Here is a 20,524-nt window from a genome sequence, read left to right on the forward strand (position 1 = left end):
TAGAAATACCAAATTGCAAAGACTTTGCATTTGTTTGTGGGGTTACAGAGGAGCCAAGAACGGCCTAATTGTTGAACATTGTGTAACAGTGTTTATCAGTTCAGTTGACTCTGGCAGGTGAATGTTGATGCTGCTTCTCTAATGTTCTCTCAACCCTGATGACCCAAAGAAGGGCAGAAAAAAAGATGGAAATAAAATCTTTGAAATAAGTGCTTTGAAATAAGTGGTATAATTCTTGGCCTGTCTTCTAGAAATGCTAACTCATAAGGTTTAAAGAAAAGTTCTCAAAAGTATGCATCTTTTTGAAAAAAGTCAGATTCTAGCAATTCCATTCAGTGAATACTTTTCACATACATACACATACACACACACGCACGCACAATACCACACATTTATAAATGTATATGTCTATACATATAGTTCCTTGGGGAAGTCAATGGAAGCTCCATGAAGACATTATGTCCAAAGCCAAACTCTTGATCTATTTTCACCAAATCTCTTTCTCTTTGTCACCCCCACCCTGGTAAATAGCACTGTCATATTTTGATTATGCTAAACCACAAATAGCCATGCCATATTATATTTCACTTTTCTTTACCTTGATACAACTAATTAGTCATATTATATTTGACTCTTCTTTTCCTTGATACAACGAACTTTATATTCATTACAGAATATAAAGTTATTCTAGTAGGCTATCTCACAGTCTTGACCCCATCCTTTATTTTAAATCTAATCGGCATCATATTAACTTAGAATTTTAAATATCTGTTATGCAGACTATCCTAACTGTTCCCCGCTCACTCGTTTTCTTTTATCCCTCACACTCTGTCTCCAAGTAATGTTGATCAGGCACAGCTCTGGTCATTTCATCTGTAGTCTTCAGTGTTGTTGTTTTTTTTTTTTTTTTCTTCCCAATCTCTTAAGAATTCTCTGCAGTCTAGTCCAGGCTTACAAGGCCATTTCCCACTACAGAGCCCCAAGGCCTTCTGGGCCTCAGCCAGAGTGAACTGGCCAGGTTTTCCAGACTTCTGTGCTTGCTCTTGTTATTCCTTTAGCTAATATTCACTTGTCTACTCCGTTGAAGCCTTCATCATTCTTAAGGTTTGACCTAAATTTCACCTGCCTAAAAAAACATACCATTCATTTCTGAGGTATGAATTAACTGCTCTTTCCCTGGGTTCCTACAGCAGTTTACATCAGCTCTGACACAAAGCTGAGAGTTTTGTTCAAAACATGTTCCCATAATGTATCCATCTTTTTCTTCCTCTCTAATGTGTAAGCTATTGAAGTTTTTTGTTAATTGAGAGCTAGGGGAAATAAATATAATGACAAAGTGACCTTGATTTAGAAGCATGTGGCCCTTGAGCTGGGTAGCATGTGGAGCTTACAGTGGCTTGTCCTTCCTAGGGACCTCCAGGAACTTGATGACAGTACCCAGCTCCCTCTGCTCTGCCACTTCTCAGAAACCGCTGAAGGACTCACTACCATACGGGCCTTTAGGTGAGTAAATGTGCTCATGTTGCTGATTAGGAGATTGCATCAGCAACAGATGCTTATCTTCAAATAATACATAATAGCTGACATTTTTTGAATGCCTACTGTGTGCCAAATAGTGAACTAAACCAGGAGTAAGAATAATGTGGCCATAAATGATCAGAATCAGAGCTTAACCCTCTGAAATTTTAATAAGAGTAAAGAAAAGATGAAGCAACATATTGGAAAGGTGTTAGCTTTGCATCTTAGATGAGGTTTTCAAAATTCTCTGGCCTTTATTTACTCAGCTGTGAAATGGGGAAATCAGTCTTGCTCATTAGGGTGCTTGGACTGTTGAAGAAGCTCCCAATCAGCAAGTTAAAATAAATGTATGGATGATAACAGTAACAATAATTCTAACAAAAGTAATACTGTTGCACCAAAGTTATTTTAGAGTTGAATCAACATTTTTCAACGTTTGCAAACAGAGTAATAACACAGGTTTCTGAGGAACGCTGTTTCCTTGACCCTCAAATTTCTTGCCCTGTTTTCCTTTTCAAGTAAAATCAGAAAAGAAGACATTGCAGAATATTTCATTTGATCAGGAAAACTGACATTTTATAATGCTGTCTTTCTATCACCATTATTGCAAGTATGCTTTGATTTTTAACGAGAGATTTTTCTAACATAAGAAATTTATTTTAAAAATGCAGAATTGGGTGTGAGAGTAGAATATAAAGACACAACTTTCTGAAACATTATGTATCACAGAATTTCTGCATAAATCTGTGCAGGTTTCATCACACAGCATTCACACTTCCTGTCCTGAGATGCTTTCCCCTTTCATTGAGGATGTTAAACTGTTTATTGGCACCAAATATAGATTTTAACATAAAATTTATATTTGAATTATAGCTAGCAGTGACAACAATTAAAAGATTACCATTTTCACTAAAGTCCTTTCAAGTTAATTTACAAAAAAATATTTATTTAAAAACTGAACACATACCAAGAACTATTCTTTCTTTTCTTCTCCACATTTTTTATTGGTACATTATAGTTGTTCATAATGGTAGGATTTGTTGTCACATATTCATGCATGTACACAATATAACAATATATTTTGGCCAGTATCAGTACCCCAGTACTCCCGCCATGTACTATTCTTGTAGATAAAGACTGAAAATATATGGCCTTTTCATTTCCATCCCAGCTAAAGGGAACACTTTTGCCACCTACTTACCTGCCATGTTATCCTGTTTATTTCTCTTTTAGTGTTACCAGAGTATTTAAAAATTCAACTTTCTCTATTTTTAAATTGTTTACATGCTTATTATCCATCCTTTCCAACTAGAATGTAAGCTAAGAGCAGGCCTTTTTCTTCCCCCATTGTTATATCATCAATACCTGGGAAAAATGTCCAGCATTTAATAAGTACTTAAGAAATTTATATTGAATACTAGGAGACACGAGCTCTATCCTAAGGAGCTCATAGTCTAGAAGGAGAAATGATTTAAAAAAAAAAACAAAACATAGCAGGATAATAAGTTACACAGTCTAATATGCATACCACAAGAATCCATTGCATTAGAGAACAGGGTAGCATTTAGCCTCAAAACAGCTGGGAGATAATTATTAAAGAGTAAGTCTTTTAATAAATAGCTAACCTGGACTTAAAAGGGATAGAATATTCAGAGTGGAATAATACAAAAGCACAAAGATTTCTATTTTATGTAGAAATTGAAAGAATCCCATGTTGTAGGAATGGAGAGGGTGACTCTCACCATGAAGCTTAAAAGCATGAATGCAGAGTGTACATGAAGCATATTGGATCAGTACCTTAAGGAGCTTAGAGCTCGTTCTTTTCATGTTGGGGAGCCACTGAAGGATTCTTAAGAGAACAATGACACAACCAGAGTTATGTTCATCAGAATAACACTGCTGTACTGTGAAAAATGAATGAGGATGGTTGAGGCTAAAGGTAATAAGATGCTGTTGCAAGTGATCCAGATGATGTGGCCAGAGCTAGCTAGAGCAGGTACTAAGCATCTGGACAGAGAGTATATATTTTAGCAGGACGTGGGACCAGTGAGAGTTAGGGTTTGAACGTAAGGAGAATGAAGGAGAAATTGAATGAAGGAGAAATTGAAGATGATTCCTTCCAGGTCCCTGATCCCCATAAGTGAGTACAGTTTTCCAAGCTAGGAAATTGAAGACATTGTGGAGGATCGGGGAAGGAGATGGTGACTCTGGTTATGAGTAGATCAAGCTGCTGATGTGATACCCACTTAAGATTTGGGGAGTTACTTGTGTATATAGGTCTGGTGTTTAAAGAAATATCTCAGAGAAAAAGATTGAAGGTTTAAGTGTTATCCTCTTAACAGATATTATTTAACATTTTGGCTTTCTTCTTACGCGGGACAGCATGTAGACAAAGAAATGCTAGGGTAAATTCTTATATTACTAGCAAGTGGACAACAAAGGTATCATGGAAAATACTATCTGTCAAGCAAAGCTGATCCTCCTAGGTTCATGCTTCTGGGTAGGGCAGGCTCTATTGCCTGTCCCTCCTAACCTTCTTTTATTTTGGTGAATTAGTGCTTTTCTCATTGCTGAAATATCAGTGTTTATCATCTGCTCTGGGAAGCCTTCCCTGACTGTCAGAATCTAGATTCCATGCCTTCTTACTGTCTCTATACTAACTAGTATCCTAAACTTATTGCACTGTGTCAGATGCATCTGTTTTTTTTTTTTTAAGAGATGAGATGAGAGAGAGAGAGAGAAAGAAAGAGAGAGAGGATTTTTTAATATTTATTTTTTAGTTTTCGACGGACACAACATCTTTCTTTATATGTGGTGCTGAGGATCGAACCCGGGCCGCACGCATGCCAGGCGAGCGCCCTACCGCTTGAGCCACATCCCCAGCCCCAGATGCATCTGTTTCTGTGTTTGAATTGCTCCACAAGATTGGGAGTTCCTGGGGAGCTGGTAATGTGGTTTTTATATTTACCTTCAGAATACGAAGAGTCAGAAACATTGCAGGTGTTCAAAGGTTTCATGAATGATTAAAGGACGTTCCATTACTCTGTGTATTACTTCCTGCTAATATCTTCATGACTCTTTATCTCATATGCTTCCTTCCCTCTGCACTTGGGCAGCCTGCTTGAACTCTTTCTCCAGTCAACTTTCTCAGGAAGGGGAAGTGCTAGTATGGCTCCTTGTCATGGCTTTAGTCTTCTTGTTATGGTGATATTCTAAAATTCCCAAAAAATAAAAAACCTCTGGGTCTTTTTGATGAAAAAACAAAGGATTTATTCTGACTAGGGCCAAAGGAGCAGAAAGCAGACAGTTCTGCAGCCCAAGACCCTGAATACAGGTGGAGGGTCCATTTAAACAGAAAAAAAAAAAAAAAGCACAAAGAAGGGAGCCATAAAAGTCATAAAAGTGGAAAGTACCAACTAACAGAACATTCTGAGAGTTGACACTTCTTATATCTACTCAGAACAGCTCCATAGTTTAAAGGCATTGCGGTCAGGGTGCAAGTGGGTGAGGGTGTCAGCTTCTGTGCAAAAGTGGGCCCTTATAGGAAGGGGTCCAATTCCCCGTGCAGGGTGAGATGTCTGAGTCGAATGAAGTCAGCCTGGCTTAACTTTCAAATCAGCCCATAATAGTCTAACTAACAATCCCTTTGTGTGCTTCCTGATTCTGGCCAACCTCCACGTAAGCCAGCCTGATGCTACCAAATCCAAACCAACGCCTTCTGTATGGAAGAAGCAATCTTGATCTTGTGAGTGCTGGTTGAGCAAGTTGATTCCTGTAAAAATCAACTGCCCAATGAGTGAGAAGTTAATGGCAGTTTTAAAGACTGAATTTACGGAGACCTCCCGTCACGTTGGGTATATATGCAGATAGAAAAAGGCTAGCACACAAGCACTTTGTCTACCTGATGGCTTCCAAAGATGACTACTTAAGTAGTCAGCTGAAAGTTTTGATAGCCCTTCATTCAAATGACACCTACTAATAAGCAAACAGTTACTTTAATAACTCTACCCAGGTCAAGGACAGATCCAGAGGTCCGACTGTCACTGTCTGATCCAAATGTACCACAGACCACTTATTATAATGGACTTGGATTTAGCCTTATCCTCTTCTCAAGATTACAGTGATGTAATAGGGTCAGATGTTGCCACTTAGGAGAATAGACCTCACCTCCCACCAAGCAAGAAGAACCCAGACCAGTTAAGAAAACAAGCTATCTGAGTGGTAGTCAAAGAATCAGGGTGGAGTATAATCACCTGCAATTTCAATGAGAATGAAGAGTCATATTGAAAGTTCTAGCTGTGAACAAGGATAATGCTGTCATTGAAGTGAAACAACTGAGCATTTTAAGAAGAAATTAAATGGTCAAGGGGAATAAAAATGGAAATGAAAAGTTAATAAAATAAAAAGTTTCCTTTGTATATGGAAACCTTGAAGCTGTTGGTAACTTTACCAAGAACAGAAATGGTAAAGTGGAAGAGGGATTGAAGTCAGAATTCAAGGGGCTGAAGAATTAGCTGGAAATCAGGACCTGAAGGCAGCCAGGAAAATTACTCTTCAGTGAGCTTCACAGAGATAGGAAGGAGTGGAGGGGGCTGAATAATTAAAGGAAGGAGTTCTTAACTGTCTTTTTTTTATTTTTCAAGGGGGTAAAAAGCTAGACATTTTTAAAGGCTAAAGGGAAGAAGTGGAGATATAGGCAAAAATGGAATGATTAGTGGAGCAGATATTCATGGCAGGTGGCAGGGATGGGTTCAAGGGACCAAATAGAGAGAAGAACTCCACTTGAAGAGGATTTTTGACAGAGCTCCTCTGTGAAGGTAAGAAAAAGGATGTGTACAAATTCAGACAAGCCTCTGGGTGGATGTATTGGTCAGCTTTCTGTTGCTGTGACCAAAAGTCCTGACAAGAACAATGTAGCCAATCATTCAGTCCATGGTCACCTGACCCTAGTGCTCTGGGCCCAAGTGGTGGTGAAGGAAGGCTGCTCAGCTTCTGGTAGGCAGGAAGGGCAGGGAGAAGGAGAGGAGAGAGGGGACAGGGAGAGAGGGAAAGAAGAAGGAGGTTGGGGAAGGGAGAGAGGGAAAGCAAACCAGGCACCAGAAACAAAATATAAATCCCAAAGGCACGACCCCAGTGACCTGCTTCCTCCAACCACACCCTATCTGTCCACAGTTCAGATAGTGCAGTAGTCCTTTGAAGTTATTAATCCATCAAATGGATTAATCCACTGATTAGGTTATAGCTCTCATATTCTGATCATTTCAGTTCTGAACATTTCTTCATTAACACAGGAGCTTTTTGCAGAGGGTGGTAAGGAAAGGCTTATATCTAAACCATCACCATGAAGCAGCAAAAAGTTGCTGAATTCAACATATAACAGTCTTTATTTTCTCCCTGAAGGACAAGGTAAGGTCATCTTCTGACAGTGCTGGGGACAAGAAGTAGGTAGAGCATTTGAAGGGATTGAGGAAGATTTAGAATGAAAGAGGATATTGACCAAGAGTCAAGGTTCACATTTTCATTTACCTTCTTTACGAGGTATACAAACAGAATTTAGCACTAGCATTGGTAACTTTAAATTTTGGAAAATTCTAGGTAGCCATAAGAAGAACTACATATTACATGTGAACCTTCCATGCTTGCATTATAGTTGGAGGGAATAAAGAATTCAACTTCTAACTGGGAGTATACTGCCTATGTCTAGAACCAGATTTAGATCTTCAAGAACTCTTTAAAAAGTGAATATAAACATAATTTTCCCATATAGGTATATGAAAACAACAAAATGAATTTCACTATTTTGTATGTCCATAAGAATGGCATCCTAACTACTAGAATAATATATATTTCATGCTTGCATAATATATAAAAAATGGATTCTGCTGTCATATATAAATAAAAATTTTTAAAAAAAGAAAATGAAGAGAATAAATATAAAAGGCCAGGTGTGGTCTTGCACACCTATAATCCCAGCAACTCAGGAGGCTGAGGTAGATCACAAATTCAAAGCCAGCCTAAGTAACTAAGTGAGGCTTCAGCAAATTAGAAAGACCCTGTGTTCAAATAAAAAATAAAAAGGACTGGGGATGTTGCTCAGTGGTTAAGTGTCCCTGGGTTCAATCTCTAGTACAAAACAAACAAACAAACAAACAAACAAAAAATGTAATTATAAAATATCATAAATATCAGCTTTTTTTTAAAAAACCAGGACAAATCTTGAAAATGTGGGGATGGTCCTGCTGCCATGGATGAAATTCTAGAATCTGTATGTTTGGTATTTGTGGTCAAGAACCAAACATGTTCTTTTCCATCCATCTGTTCCTTTCTTTTGAGCTACTTGGAGTCCCTAGAGTCTTGAGCTCTTTTGGAAAGTTGGTAGTTACTGATTAGGTTGCTTTTCCCTCTCTGAGTTCAGGGTTCATGGTGTCCTCACTCAGAGCAATGAACTCCCTCAAGTAGTTCACCGCAAAAGTAACACAGTTAAATTGACTGAGATTTCAGTGACCTTTCCTTTCTTTTCTTTCTTTCCTTCTTCCTCCTCCTCCTCCTCCTCCTTTTTTTTTTTTTTTTTTTTTTTTTTTTTTTTTTTTTTGGTCTGACAGAATAAAGGTCTAAGAATGTTCAGAAGATGAGCTGGATGTGGATGAAAAGATACAGACTGAGTGTGTCAAAGTTTCCATTAGGAAAACAGAAGGTTTCTTGCCAAATAGAAACACACAGAAAGAATGTTCACTGCATTTCACCCCTCCCCGCTCACTGCGGCCTCAGACTCTTGCCAGCTCCATTTACAAACTCTCTAAGAGCACGTCTGAAACAGGACCCCACAAATGAGGGAAGAGGAGGAAGATTCCCCGACAAAACCCTGTGTCAGAATCAAGTGTTCCATGTTCCTCTCAAACGCAGTTCTCAGGCCATGCTCCAGCTGGCCTGGTCTCTGGACTCTCTCACCCCAAGTCCAACAGGGCGAAAACCTGTGTCCAGCCTCCGGAACATGCTGGGCTTTCTCATTTCTATGCTTTTGCTCTTGTTGTTCCTGCTCCTTAGAATGCTTGGTTCACCTGAAAACATTTAGCTCACTCCCTAAAACCATGCGCAGGTCATCTTTCCAGTCCTTTGGGAAACCTGGCCAGACACTCTGTCCCCTCCCACTCCCCATTCCCCACCTCTTGAGTAGTCTGCTCTGTAGGGGCCATCTGTTTCCTTTGTGTCCATGTGGCGTTTTCTTCATTATAACTAGATACTGTGCTTCACCATATTTACTGTTGAATACTCTTTTCCTCCTTCATTAGACTGGGGACTCCTCTAGGAAGGAGGGGTGCATCTTGTTGATATGCATGTGCCCAAAGTTTAGCTTAATGTCTCGCTTCGAGTCCTGCTTGCTAAATGTTTCTGAATGGACAGATGAACATGTGCCTAATATGTACCTAGCAGTTACAGAAAGAATGAGGCTCCCATGAATACTTACAGTTCACATCCACTATCTCAGTAAACCCTATTATCTTATAAGACCCTGTGCCCAATAGTTATTCAGTATTTTCCTTCCTCAGAGGATCACCTGGAGGGTCAATGTGTCCTTCACAGTGCTTAGCCCACACTATGTGTTGCCATTCAGCTCAGCAGTGTGCCTGTTGTCAAGGTCAAGGCTACATAACTAAAAGTGAAGCAATTATTTGGCTCTGATTGCCAAATCCTTGGTATTTGTAGATCAGATGTTGCTGTCTGATTAAATTATCTATTTGATTTGGCATATTAGAATGATCAGATTGACTGGAGAAGTATCAAGTATCTACTTTATATGGGTCTATATGGATTGTGGGCCATTTGAACACCCCACTCGGGATTTCTTTGTTCTTTGATACAACTGATGGTTTACTAAAAAGTTGTGCTATTTTATTTGAAGATTTTGGGGGGAATTGGGGCCCTCTTTTACCAAACAGGAATCAGTATCAGGCTGTCAGACGAAATTTGGCTCTTCTTTGCAAAAGGGTTATATAAGACAAGCCATGCCCACAGAGTGAATAAACTGCATTTGATTTGGCCTTTCCCCTAGTTTCAATCCAGTGATTTTCCAGCTTTCATTGTTTCTGTTATTCAGGGGAAATAACTGCAAAATGAAAATACACTTTTGGAATTTAGATAGGAGGTTCTGTGAGATAGTAGCTCGCATGTTCAAAGAGATAAAGTTTTTTTTAATTAGCAGTTTCACTTATAAAACATGTTTCATTTATAAAACACTTATAAATTGGTCTATTTTATAAGCACAGAGGCTGGGGATAAAACTCAGTAGTAGAGTGCTCACCCAGTATGCATGAAGCCCTGGGATCAATCCCCTAACACCACCAGAAAAATATTAATTTCTTTTTTTTTTTTTTTTTGCACAAGATTTGGTGATTTTGTAGAGCACTAAGAATGAACAAATTTAACTTGTCCAGGATAAATATCCAAACTAAATCTATGGATATAGAACTAAATATAGGTTCTAAATCAATGGATTATAGAACCCCTTAAGTACCAGAGACCAAGATCTCCTTTTATGCAGTGACCTTCCTTACAAATAGTTTAGAAATTTGGGGTGCACATATCTTAACTAACAGGTACATTTGCCATCTGCAAAACCCCTCCTCCTCTACTTCTTGCCACTCCACTTTCCTTCTTTAGTTCCCAGTAACACCAGGCAAAACAAAATTTTTGAAACTATCTATTCACCTGTTCCAAATGCATAGCTTCCTGTCTTCCCTGGTTCTCACCCAACACCATTCACTCAACCCTAGTCATGTCATTTGGAAAATTAAAATAAATGCCATAAAAGAAGGCAGAAAATATTGCATTTCTCTACCATTTATTAAGGTTTTCCTAGGGCCCTTACCACATAGGTCATGCCTTATTTTCCTGGCCACAATAATTAGGTGGAAATTCATGAAATGATGTTTAATGAAAATTTGTCATCAGAAAGACTCCTTTCCTAGGAGGGGTGTGAAAACCAAGCAAACACTTGGCCTCTGTGCCTCTACTAACAATGCAGCAGAGCAGCAGCAGCTGGTCTTTATTTTGAAGTGGGAGTCCATTTACCAGTCATCCTATCTTCTCAGTTTGTCACTGTTTTGAGTAAATTGTGTAGTAGTAAGTGTGACTGTTTTTTATTACTTCTTCTGTTGTGTGGCTAACATCATAATATTTTTGTTTTCTGCAGGCATGAAACCAGATTTAAGCAACGTATGCTGGAACTGACGGACACAAACAACATTGCCTACTTATTTCTCTCAGCTGCCAACAGATGGCTGGAGGTCAGGACGGTACGTTCATTTCATGATTTCGAAATGGAAACCAAGCCGAGGAGTCCTGATGCAGAGAGGCAGACAGTTGTAAAAATTAGTCTTCCACTGAGATTCAGTGCTAGCCTCACATTTTCTGGACTTTAAAATAGCTCAGGTTTGTTTATGTTACAGATGAAATTTGTCATAATGTTTTAGCTAATGGCAAGACAAATAGCCCCAAAAGCAAAAAATTCATTTTGTGTTCATTACGGTCTCTGGACTACATAGGTTAATGGAATGGCAAATATTTATATAACTGCCATTTTTTTTAAAGAACAAATCTTGTAAGTGTCCAGATGTATTCATTTTTTTCACTGAGTGGGATAGACCTGGAAGAGATGCAGCTTTCTATGTTTTAAGCCAGTGGAGGATCATATTAGCCCAAAATTTTAAAAAATTAAAAAAAAAATAACTTTAATTAGTCATCTACTACTTTCTCCTGTTTGATGTGAAAAAGCAAGCACAAATTTTGACCCTACACAGACTTGGTCCAGCAAATGAATTTATTTGAGTCCCAGTTCCTCATCTATAAAACAGGAATAAGAATATGTGCTTCATGGGAGTATTAGGATTGAAAATAATAAATATGCCCTTATATGCTGATTATCAAAGGCACTAAAAATGTCTTCTGAATGGAAGGATGAATGAATGGAGATAGTATTTACCCTGGTAAGTGTTTCATAAACTGATCAGCTAAAGGATGAAGTAGGAGAAAGTTGAGATAGTTGTTCTGGAGAAGAAGGAACACAGTCTGTGAGATTTGCAGCATGAATAAGTGACTTTTGGAGTAATGATGACATTAGATGGTGTTTTCTTATGGTTAACTCTCAGTTTTATTCTGTTGGAAGAACCTTACTCCAATGGATTGTCTCCACCCATGCAGACTTTTATTTTTTTATTGCTGCATTATAATTATACATAATAGTGGGATTCATGATGGCGTATTTGTACATGCACAAAACAGTCTGATTGCCCTAATTCCCTAGGAGCTTCCCTTTCTGTCCCTTCCTCTTTCTCCCATCTACTTGTTCTACTCTATGATTTCCTTTCTTTATTATTATTGTTACTTTAATTAGGGCATCATAATTGTACATGTACAATTATAATTGTGGAATTTTTTGGCATATTCATATGTAGCCAGTTATTTAAATTCAATAATCAGAGAGGACAGATGAAAATAGGAATTTTATAACATTGAAATGAAGTGTCCAAGTTAAAACCGGAGCTGTTGATTGGTGGATATGGATTGATATGGCATCTTGGATGCTTTTTTTTTTTTTTACATGTGTGTGCTTTAGTTATGATTTCTCAGTGGTTTACGGAGATTATCCACCCACTATTATTAGTTATTATGCAGAAACTATTCAGCAATATAACACAATTATATCTCCCAAGTTTTTGAAAGAAGCATTGGTTGTTGATAAAAAATTCCTTCTAGGTGACAGTGAAGGCAGATAGCAAGTTGCATAAGATCTGTAACAAAACCAAAACATTTTTTCTAGACTCCATCCAATCCATAAATCCTTGCTTTAAACTTCTGTTTGTTGTGTCTTTTTCAAATTTGCATTTTTCTCTAAGGGAAAACATTGTATCTGAATAATAGAATTAGCAATGGAATAGCTAAATGAAAGAATGTTGCAGAATCGTAAGGGGGAAATGGTCGTATTTGCCCATGTGTTTGATTTTCCTCCACTTGAAGAGCAAGCGTGTCTTTTAGGGGGCGAGTGCATTTACTTTGGACTTGAGGTGCAGTGCATGTCCGCCTGTGACTCCTGTTTCTGCTCTTTAGCACTTCCTACTGTCAGGTTCATGGACAAGTGTTGAACAAGAATCTTCAAACAAACCATATGTTCAGTTCTCATAGCCAAAACACAAGACTTCGGAGCCTTAAGGCTGCCAAGAAAGGGAAGGTCAGGACAAATTAGAAAGGAACAGCAGCCAAGCTCAAAGTGGTTTCATTTGACCCAATACTTTAACCCCCACTCGGAAAAGTAGCTAAACACACCTGTACTGACATTTTAAACAGGAAGAACAGAATCTGCCATTCATGCCATTATTTTATAGTACATTTGTTATTATACTTTCTCTGTGCTGTGTAATTATGATCCTTCCAAGATTTGCCAAACTAGTCTCACTGCTAGATCCCTCCTTTAAAAGTTGATACAAGCTGGGCACGATGGCACCCACCAGTAATCCCAGTGGCTCAGGAGGCTGAGGCAGGAGGATTGCAAATTCAAAGCCAGCCTCAACAATAGCAAGGCACTAAGAAACTCAGTGAGACCCTATTTCTAAATAAAATACAATATCGGGCTGGGGATGTGGCTCAGTGGTCAGGTGCCTCTGAGTTCAATCCCTGGTACAAAAAAAAAAAAAAAATACAAAACAATAAGGATAATTCACTCCTGAGTTTTGGTATCCTCCTCAAATTAAAACATCTTTTGCTTCTGTTTCTAACAGGTAAAGGGGAATTTTGGTAGAAACTTTTGTTTGTTTACTGAAAAGTTCCAGACACATCCATTACACTTAAGTGTCAATATGTTTATGTGGATATGTACATGCACACCACACACAACCCTCTAGACAACTCCAGAGATCCAACATAAGACCAGTTGGCTTCCCTCTCATTCTATTCTTCTGAATACACTGAGCATTTTCATTAAAACCAGATATATTAAAATGCAAGTGCTATCTTCTAAGAATATATGGCACAGTAAGAGCACTGAGTAAATTAAGTAGATGATTTCTGTTGGGAAATCATCTTCCCTTCTAATTGTGTACATATCCATGACCTTATTATTACCATGCTTCTGTGGATGTATCCACATCACTGGAGACATAAATTCAGTTGAAATGACTGATCTTTTGTCAGAAGTATGAATATTGAGATATAGGACCTTGGAGACTGGGGTGTGAACTATTCTCTGAACACTGCAGCTGCACATATCCTGCTATGTAAGTCATTTGGGGAAAAAAAAGTAATGAGAACTTCTATTTGACCCCCTAAATCAGCCATCAATCTTATTTGCAATATCAACAAACCTTCCCCTTATATATATATATATATATATATATATATATATATATATATATATATATACTATCAATTTTGCATTTCTTTATTACTGTACTATCCTTTGCCATATTACTCAGGAAATTAAAATATCTGCTCTTAGCAAATATTCTTAGAGTTCTTAGAGCAGAAACATGATGAAAATGATACAAGGAGGGTCACTGCCTTGGGCATCAAGTGGAAGAGGCAGCAGGATTTCCTGACGCAGATGCTGAGATTTCACAAACTCACATTCAGGGACTCAGAACCTCAATGGAAACAGAAGAAAACATAATTTTACAGCTTGCTGTGACTGTTTTTCTCTTCCCTTTCTCTTCATTTCCAGTTCTAGCTTTTTCAAACTAATGTCCCTGCTATTGACAGAAAATCCTAAAGAGAGAAAAGGAGGGAAACCAGAGCAAAACCAGCGTATTGAGTTTGGCAGGGTCTCTGAGCCCCATACAATGTGCGTTTGCTATCATTGTGGTTTGGGTTTGGGTTTGTAAACACGTGACTTTTGCATGGCAATCACAATACATTCTCTTTCTCTGGGTGAAGTTGTCCTCATGGAGGATTCACTCTTGCCTACCATATATATATATCCTATTTATTTTGAATTGGGAAAAAAAATAAGGGCCATAATAACACACTCACATCAACAAAGGACAAAGGTCTAAAAGGATAAAATTATTTGGCTGGTATAAAAGTAGCCAGACAGGGGCCACCCGGGTAGCTTTGGCAGCAGAGGGGACTGTTTTTCCCCCCGGGTGCCAAGTGAAGTGATCCTGTGCGATGTGTCGCTGCAGCCTAACCTTTGAGTGCTGCCTACGCTCTGGTTCAGCACAGCGTTTTTCTCTGCACTAAACAATTCCAGTTCTTTGGCACCAGTGTTTCCACTTGCAAAAGTTGTGTAATTCTATTTCAAGGCTGTCTTTCCAAGGCTTTGTCTTGCTATGTGGTGAAAGGATAAAAGAAAATTCACATCAGGAAGCCAAAAAGAAAAAAAAAGGCGGGGGGGATTGGAATCCGCATGCTAAAGTGAAAATAGTCTTCAGGGTGAACTTGCACAAGAGCATACTTTGTGAAATAGCACCGAGCTTTTTGTGTGTTCACAACTCCACAGTAGACAGGTGTGAAGTGATCTTTCAATTTGGAGGAAATATATTCTCCTCCACCTGCAGTGGTGCCATAAACATACTCCTGAGGGGTATATACATTTTGGTTACTGTTAACTTTTTGCAAGTCTGTTTTATAGAGATTTAGAATTCTCATTATAATCCCACATATAGACTGAATCACTTGTTAGGAATTTGACGAGAGGCTTCTCTTTTGACATGGAAATCCAAGGCTTCTATTCTGGGGGAGAGTGTTGGATTCATAAAATTGATAGAAGTTATAATTTAGCAATATACAAGTAAAATGTCCTATGATTGGTTTTTTGGGGGGAGTACTAATGTATTTAGGATTAATATACTAAGTTTCTTAAATTGAATCTTATGCCATTTTATCATTTTGACAGATGCTTGTCATTGAATAAATTGGTTAGGCTATATAAGGTCTTAATAGAAAAAGTGTTGTGCTTTCTAAGTATTTACTGTCCTATGGGTGAGTTGTTCAGTGTGCCTGCTTCCCACTTCTTAATTTATTGCTCTTAAGCCATTTTTCTGTTTATATATTTGCAGAGAAGTAGAAACCATAGGGCTATTTTGAAATTCATTAAACTTGTTAACACTAAAGGAAGTAGAAAATTGATAGCTAGTGTAAGTTTTTATATTATCTCTCAATTTCATATTTATATACCACTGTACTATTTGAAGGGAAGTAATTAAAATTTAGTGATTATGCTATGAAATTTTCTTGTTAAAAGTTGTGCACAAAGGAGCTTTGTCCCTTACATAGATCAAGATAAAATTCTGATCAAATGCTTCCCCCAAAATTCCAATTCCTTAGAAAACACATTTTTGTGCAGTAGTAATAATATAGAAGTGAGCTGGAAAATAGTATTAATTAAATGACATTGTGAACAGCACTTTCTAAAAAAGAGCATAATTGGGAATGGAACCACCATTTGACCCAGCTATTCCCCTTCTCGGTCTATTCCCTAAAGCCCTAACAAGAGCATGCTACAGGGACACTGCTACATCGATGTTCATAGCAGCTCAATTCACGATAGCAAGACTGTGGAACCAGCCTAGATGCCCTTCAATAGATGAATGGATAAAAAAAATGTGGCATTTATACACTATGGAGTATTACTCTGCATTAAAAAATGACAAAATTATAGAATTTGGAGGGAAATGGATGGCATTAGAGCAGATTATGCTAAGTGAAGCTAGTCAATCTTTAAAAAACAAATACCAAATGACTCCTTTGATATAAGGGGTGTAAACTAGGACAGGGTAGGGACGAAGAGCTTGAGAAGAATATTTACAGTAAACAGGGATGAGAGGTGGGAGGGAAAGGGAGTGAGAAGGGAAATTGCATGGAAATGGAAGGCGATCCTCAGGGTTATACAAAATGTCATATAAGAGGTAAGGAGGGGTAAGTCAAGAGAATACAAATGGAAGACATGATTTACAGTAGAAGGGGTAGAGAGAGAAAAGGGGAGGGGAGGGGAGGGGAGGGGAGGGGGGATAGTAGAGAATAGGACAGACAGCAGAATACATCAGACACTAGAAAGGCAATATGTCAATCAATGGAAGGGTAACTGATGTGATACAGCAATTTGTATACGGGGTAAAAGCGGGAGTTCATAATCCACTTGAATCAAACCGTGTAATATGATGTATTAAGAACTATGTAATGTTATGAACAACCAATTAAAAAAAAAATAAAAATAAAAAAAAAATAAAAAAGAACATAAAAGGAATATTTAATGATAAATAATTTTGTTACAGATCCTAGTGACATATTAGCTTTCAAGTTATATCTATTTGAATCTGACTATAAATTTTGATCATGGGTTCATCTGAAAATTTGCCTATAAAATGTACCTCAAAAAGCTATGCCTTCTTTTTACTGAAGTCTAAAAAACATTATCTCTATAATATCTTTACATTGGAGACTCATTAATTACTGAACTAATAACGCCTAGTCGTAACACTGACAAATTTCACAGGTCATTTTGAAAACATTAGCTATGTGGAAGCAGATTAGAAAATATATGACTATAATGTATTGATCAGCCTTCTCCCTTTACTTCCTTATTCTGGTTTCACTTCTCTTTCTGAATCTTTTCCCAGAGTAAGACTCTATGTGTTCCCAGAAGTTATTTTACTTCAAGAAAAAGTAATTAAAATTGTCATCTCGTCGAATCTGCCATTTAGTTCTATGCTGCGTGTGAATCCAGGAGCCCAAGATAGAATACAGAGTTTTCTGTATTAAACTAAATTGAGAGAGAGTGTGTGTCTCTGTGTGTGTAATGTTTTACATTTCCTTTGTCCTATTAATATTGGGCCTATGGCTTAATTTTCATTTATATAAACTCAGTGATTATTTTGTTGCTTCAGTATCTCGTATGTGGCCCTGTTCTATTTTAGCCCTGTTCTTATCTGCTCTCTGTAATGAATACAGCAACACAGCAATTTATGAGCCTCCCAATTGAAATAATAAAAAATAATAATGATTTGGAATTGAATGGTCAAGTAAGAGTGGTTTTCACTTTAGGAAAGCAAAGAACCCCTAACCCTTATGCCTGGCAAAGCTTAGTAGGAGATGGTCATAGCACAGTTCAAAATGGGGGCAAAAAGTTCATAAAACTTGGTGTAGAATTCCTTACTTCATCAAATATTGCATTCTTGTAGTAGCTTTCCATGTTCAACTCTAAAAATTGGGAAAAGAAGCTGGTAGAGAATTAAATGATTCACAGGATCTCTAAAAGCAAAGATGTTTGATGTCCTAATTTAGAAGATATTCGAGTCATAGAAATACTCAGTAAATGTTTTATGAAGAGGTGAATGTACCCAATCATTTCTTCCATAAAGAACCTCTAGACCTTTACAATGTACTTAGAATAGAAACTAATACACCAAGTGTCTTGCTCTTGCTAGATGTAATAAATGGAAAATATTGAAAGACCCTGTCCTTATGGAGCTTGGATTCTAGTGAGAGTAGATAGACAAAGAACTTTTTTAAAAATAAGCAAATAAGATCATTTCAGGTATCTCTAAGTTTTTTGAGGAAAATAAAACAGGGCAGTGAGATAGAGATCAGCTCTAAGGCTAGAGTTGGGGGCCAAGAAAGGAAGGCCTCTCCAAAGAGTTGTCATTTGATTGACACTTTAACAGTGAGGAGAAGCCAGGTGTCAGCGACCTGTGGACAAACATTCAAGGAAGCCATTAGCAGCAACAAAGTCGGTGGGTGTACTTCCAAGAACAGGAAACAGCTAGTGGGGTTGAAGCATGAAAGCAATTCAGATAGGGTCTGAGTAAGGAGGATATAGAATTCATACTTTATGTCATGTAAAGCTTTGTAATCCATCATTGTTTGAAGTTATTATAGGTGCTGTAGGAAGGCATTGATAGTTCTATAGAGAGAAGCGATATTATCTGACTTACACTTTTAGAAGAATATATGAATGAATGAGTGAGGCTGTTCTTCCCAAAGAAGTCAACACAAAAATCAGAGAATAGAAATTGATAACAAAGAGCCTTGCTCCTAACATTTAATGTATACATCCTCACAGAAATTTCTCAGGAGCTGAGTAATGTGTTTCTTTACATACTGCTAGGAATACCTTGTTGTAAATATCCTCTTGTACTCATTTACTTTTTACAACTTATCGCAGAAAATTCTTGTGAGTATTTTTGGGAAAGATAATATGGAAATAACAAATGTATCACATGATTTTGAAAGTATGCACTTTACATGAGGGCTAAGAAGGAAAAAAATCATTGCTACAAATGTTTTAGAAGTATTTGGGGGCTCATATAGACATTTATAAACCATGAAAAAAATAATCCAGACTGGTTAGATTCTGCCTCCATCCAGTTATTGCTTCAAATAAAGGGGAAAAGAAGAAGAACTGTCTGGTTGGAATGTGGTAAATCCTTAGCAATGACTACATCAAAAAAAGTGAATGAGTATTTACTACCTTTGTGGAACTCTTTATCTCAAGGGATGAACTCTACATGATTAATTTTTTTAATCCTTTATAACAATTACGGGAATCAATATAGAATTAAATGTTAGTGCCTCTTTTGATCTTTGATGTCTTATAATGGATGCACATGTTTAAGCTGGCTTCAAATGTTTGAAAATCATTCAGGAGAAGAAAGACATCTGATGAATGGAGATGAGGAAATCTAGCTGGTACTTAACTTATTTATTCTTTTAAAATCTCTGTGAATTAGGCACTATTTATATTTTTTGAAGAAAAATTGAGAATCAAGGGGGTTTAAATTACTTGTCTGAGTCCACTAGCTAGTAACTGGCAAAGCCAACATTTGAACCCAGGTTTGGATTCCAAGGCTGAGATACTGTTTGTTCTCCAACAGCTTGATCTTTAGAACTCTTTTTTCAAAGACTCAACAATGCACATGTGTGAACTGATTGGAGAAGTTTCATTCATTTATTTCAGCACATTAAACATTCCATTACTGTTAATAAAGTCTTATCACCAAGTTGCTAGTTTGTTTTGTTTTGTTTTGTTTTTTGAGGATCACAGATATGTCAAGCTAGAGAAGGGGTTCACCAGTGGGGTGAAACTTGAGATTATTCTAGGGAATCCAAGTCTGAAATTCTACCTGCTTCTGGGACTTGTGACACATCAGCATGAGAAGTTTTTTGGATTTATTTTTCAAATAAGAGGACAGACCAATACCTAAGAATATTGGGAAATGGGGAATGAAGAGGGTGTTAGGAAATAAACAGATGTCTGCTGACTCCCATTTGAGTCTAAGATTGACCTTCGTGAATTTTTAAAGTTTTGCAATAGAGTTTATCATTGAATCATGGAAAATTTAGGTACTCTGAGACATGTGCATACTTTATGAGCACATATAGAATTTATTCTCATTTACATAGATCAGCAGATCTAATGTCCCAGACTCTGAGCACAGTTGGCAAAAAGTTAAGATACAATTGCCAACAAGTTAAATAGAGGGACATTTCTGCAAGGATCTCACTCTACCATACAGAGAAGCTATTGCAATCCCGACAAAAGCACATGTGAAATATAAGCTAGAAAATCAGGTCCAAAAATGTGGCTTGTCTGGCAACACAATGTATATAAATGTGGGGTGGGGACAAGGTCTTGTTTCTGACACCAATTGCAGCTTAACTTCTGAGAAGGTAAAAGGTATTTAACTTCTGAAAACCCCTATCTTATATAATGAGAGTGTGGCACCACTCTCCTTTCCAGTTGTAATATTGCAAGTTCTCGTTATTCCATATCTTAGGTATCCTTCCTCTGAAATGTAACAGAACACATGGTGATCACCTTAGTTGAGATTTTTGGTTTAAGAACTTGGGAATAATTTTGTGACTTTTTGCTTGCTCTTTTTCAGGATTACCTGGGAGCTTGCATTGTCCTTACTGCATCTATTGCTTCCATTAGTGGGTCGTCCAATTCTGGATTGGTGGGCTTGGGTCTCCTCTATGCACTTACGGTAGGTATGAATATGAATGAAAATATCTCTTTCTG

The 20,524-nt window shown here is 37.6% G+C and overlaps 1 protein-coding gene across 10 annotated transcripts in view; it reads left to right on the forward strand.

The window, feature by feature from the left end:
* The window catches only part of Abcc9 (ATP binding cassette subfamily C member 9), a 133,138-nt gene that overhangs the window by 92,174 nt on the left and 20,440 nt on the right, over positions 1-20,524 (forward strand). For all 10 annotated transcript variants that reach the window (XM_026392356.2, XM_026392359.2, XM_077798344.1 and 7 more), the window contains 3 exons: positions 1,411-1,503; positions 10,709-10,811; positions 20,388-20,489. In XM_026392356.2, coding sequence (XP_026248141.1) covers positions 1,411-1,503; positions 10,709-10,811; positions 20,388-20,489 — 298 coding nt within the window. The remainder of the gene's footprint in view (positions 1-1,410; positions 1,504-10,708; positions 10,812-20,387; positions 20,490-20,524) is intronic.

Source organism: Urocitellus parryii, chromosome 5 (assembly GCF_045843805.1).
Source record: "Urocitellus parryii isolate mUroPar1 chromosome 5, mUroPar1.hap1, whole genome shotgun sequence".
NCBI lineage: Eukaryota > Metazoa > Chordata > Mammalia > Rodentia > Sciuridae > Urocitellus > Urocitellus parryii.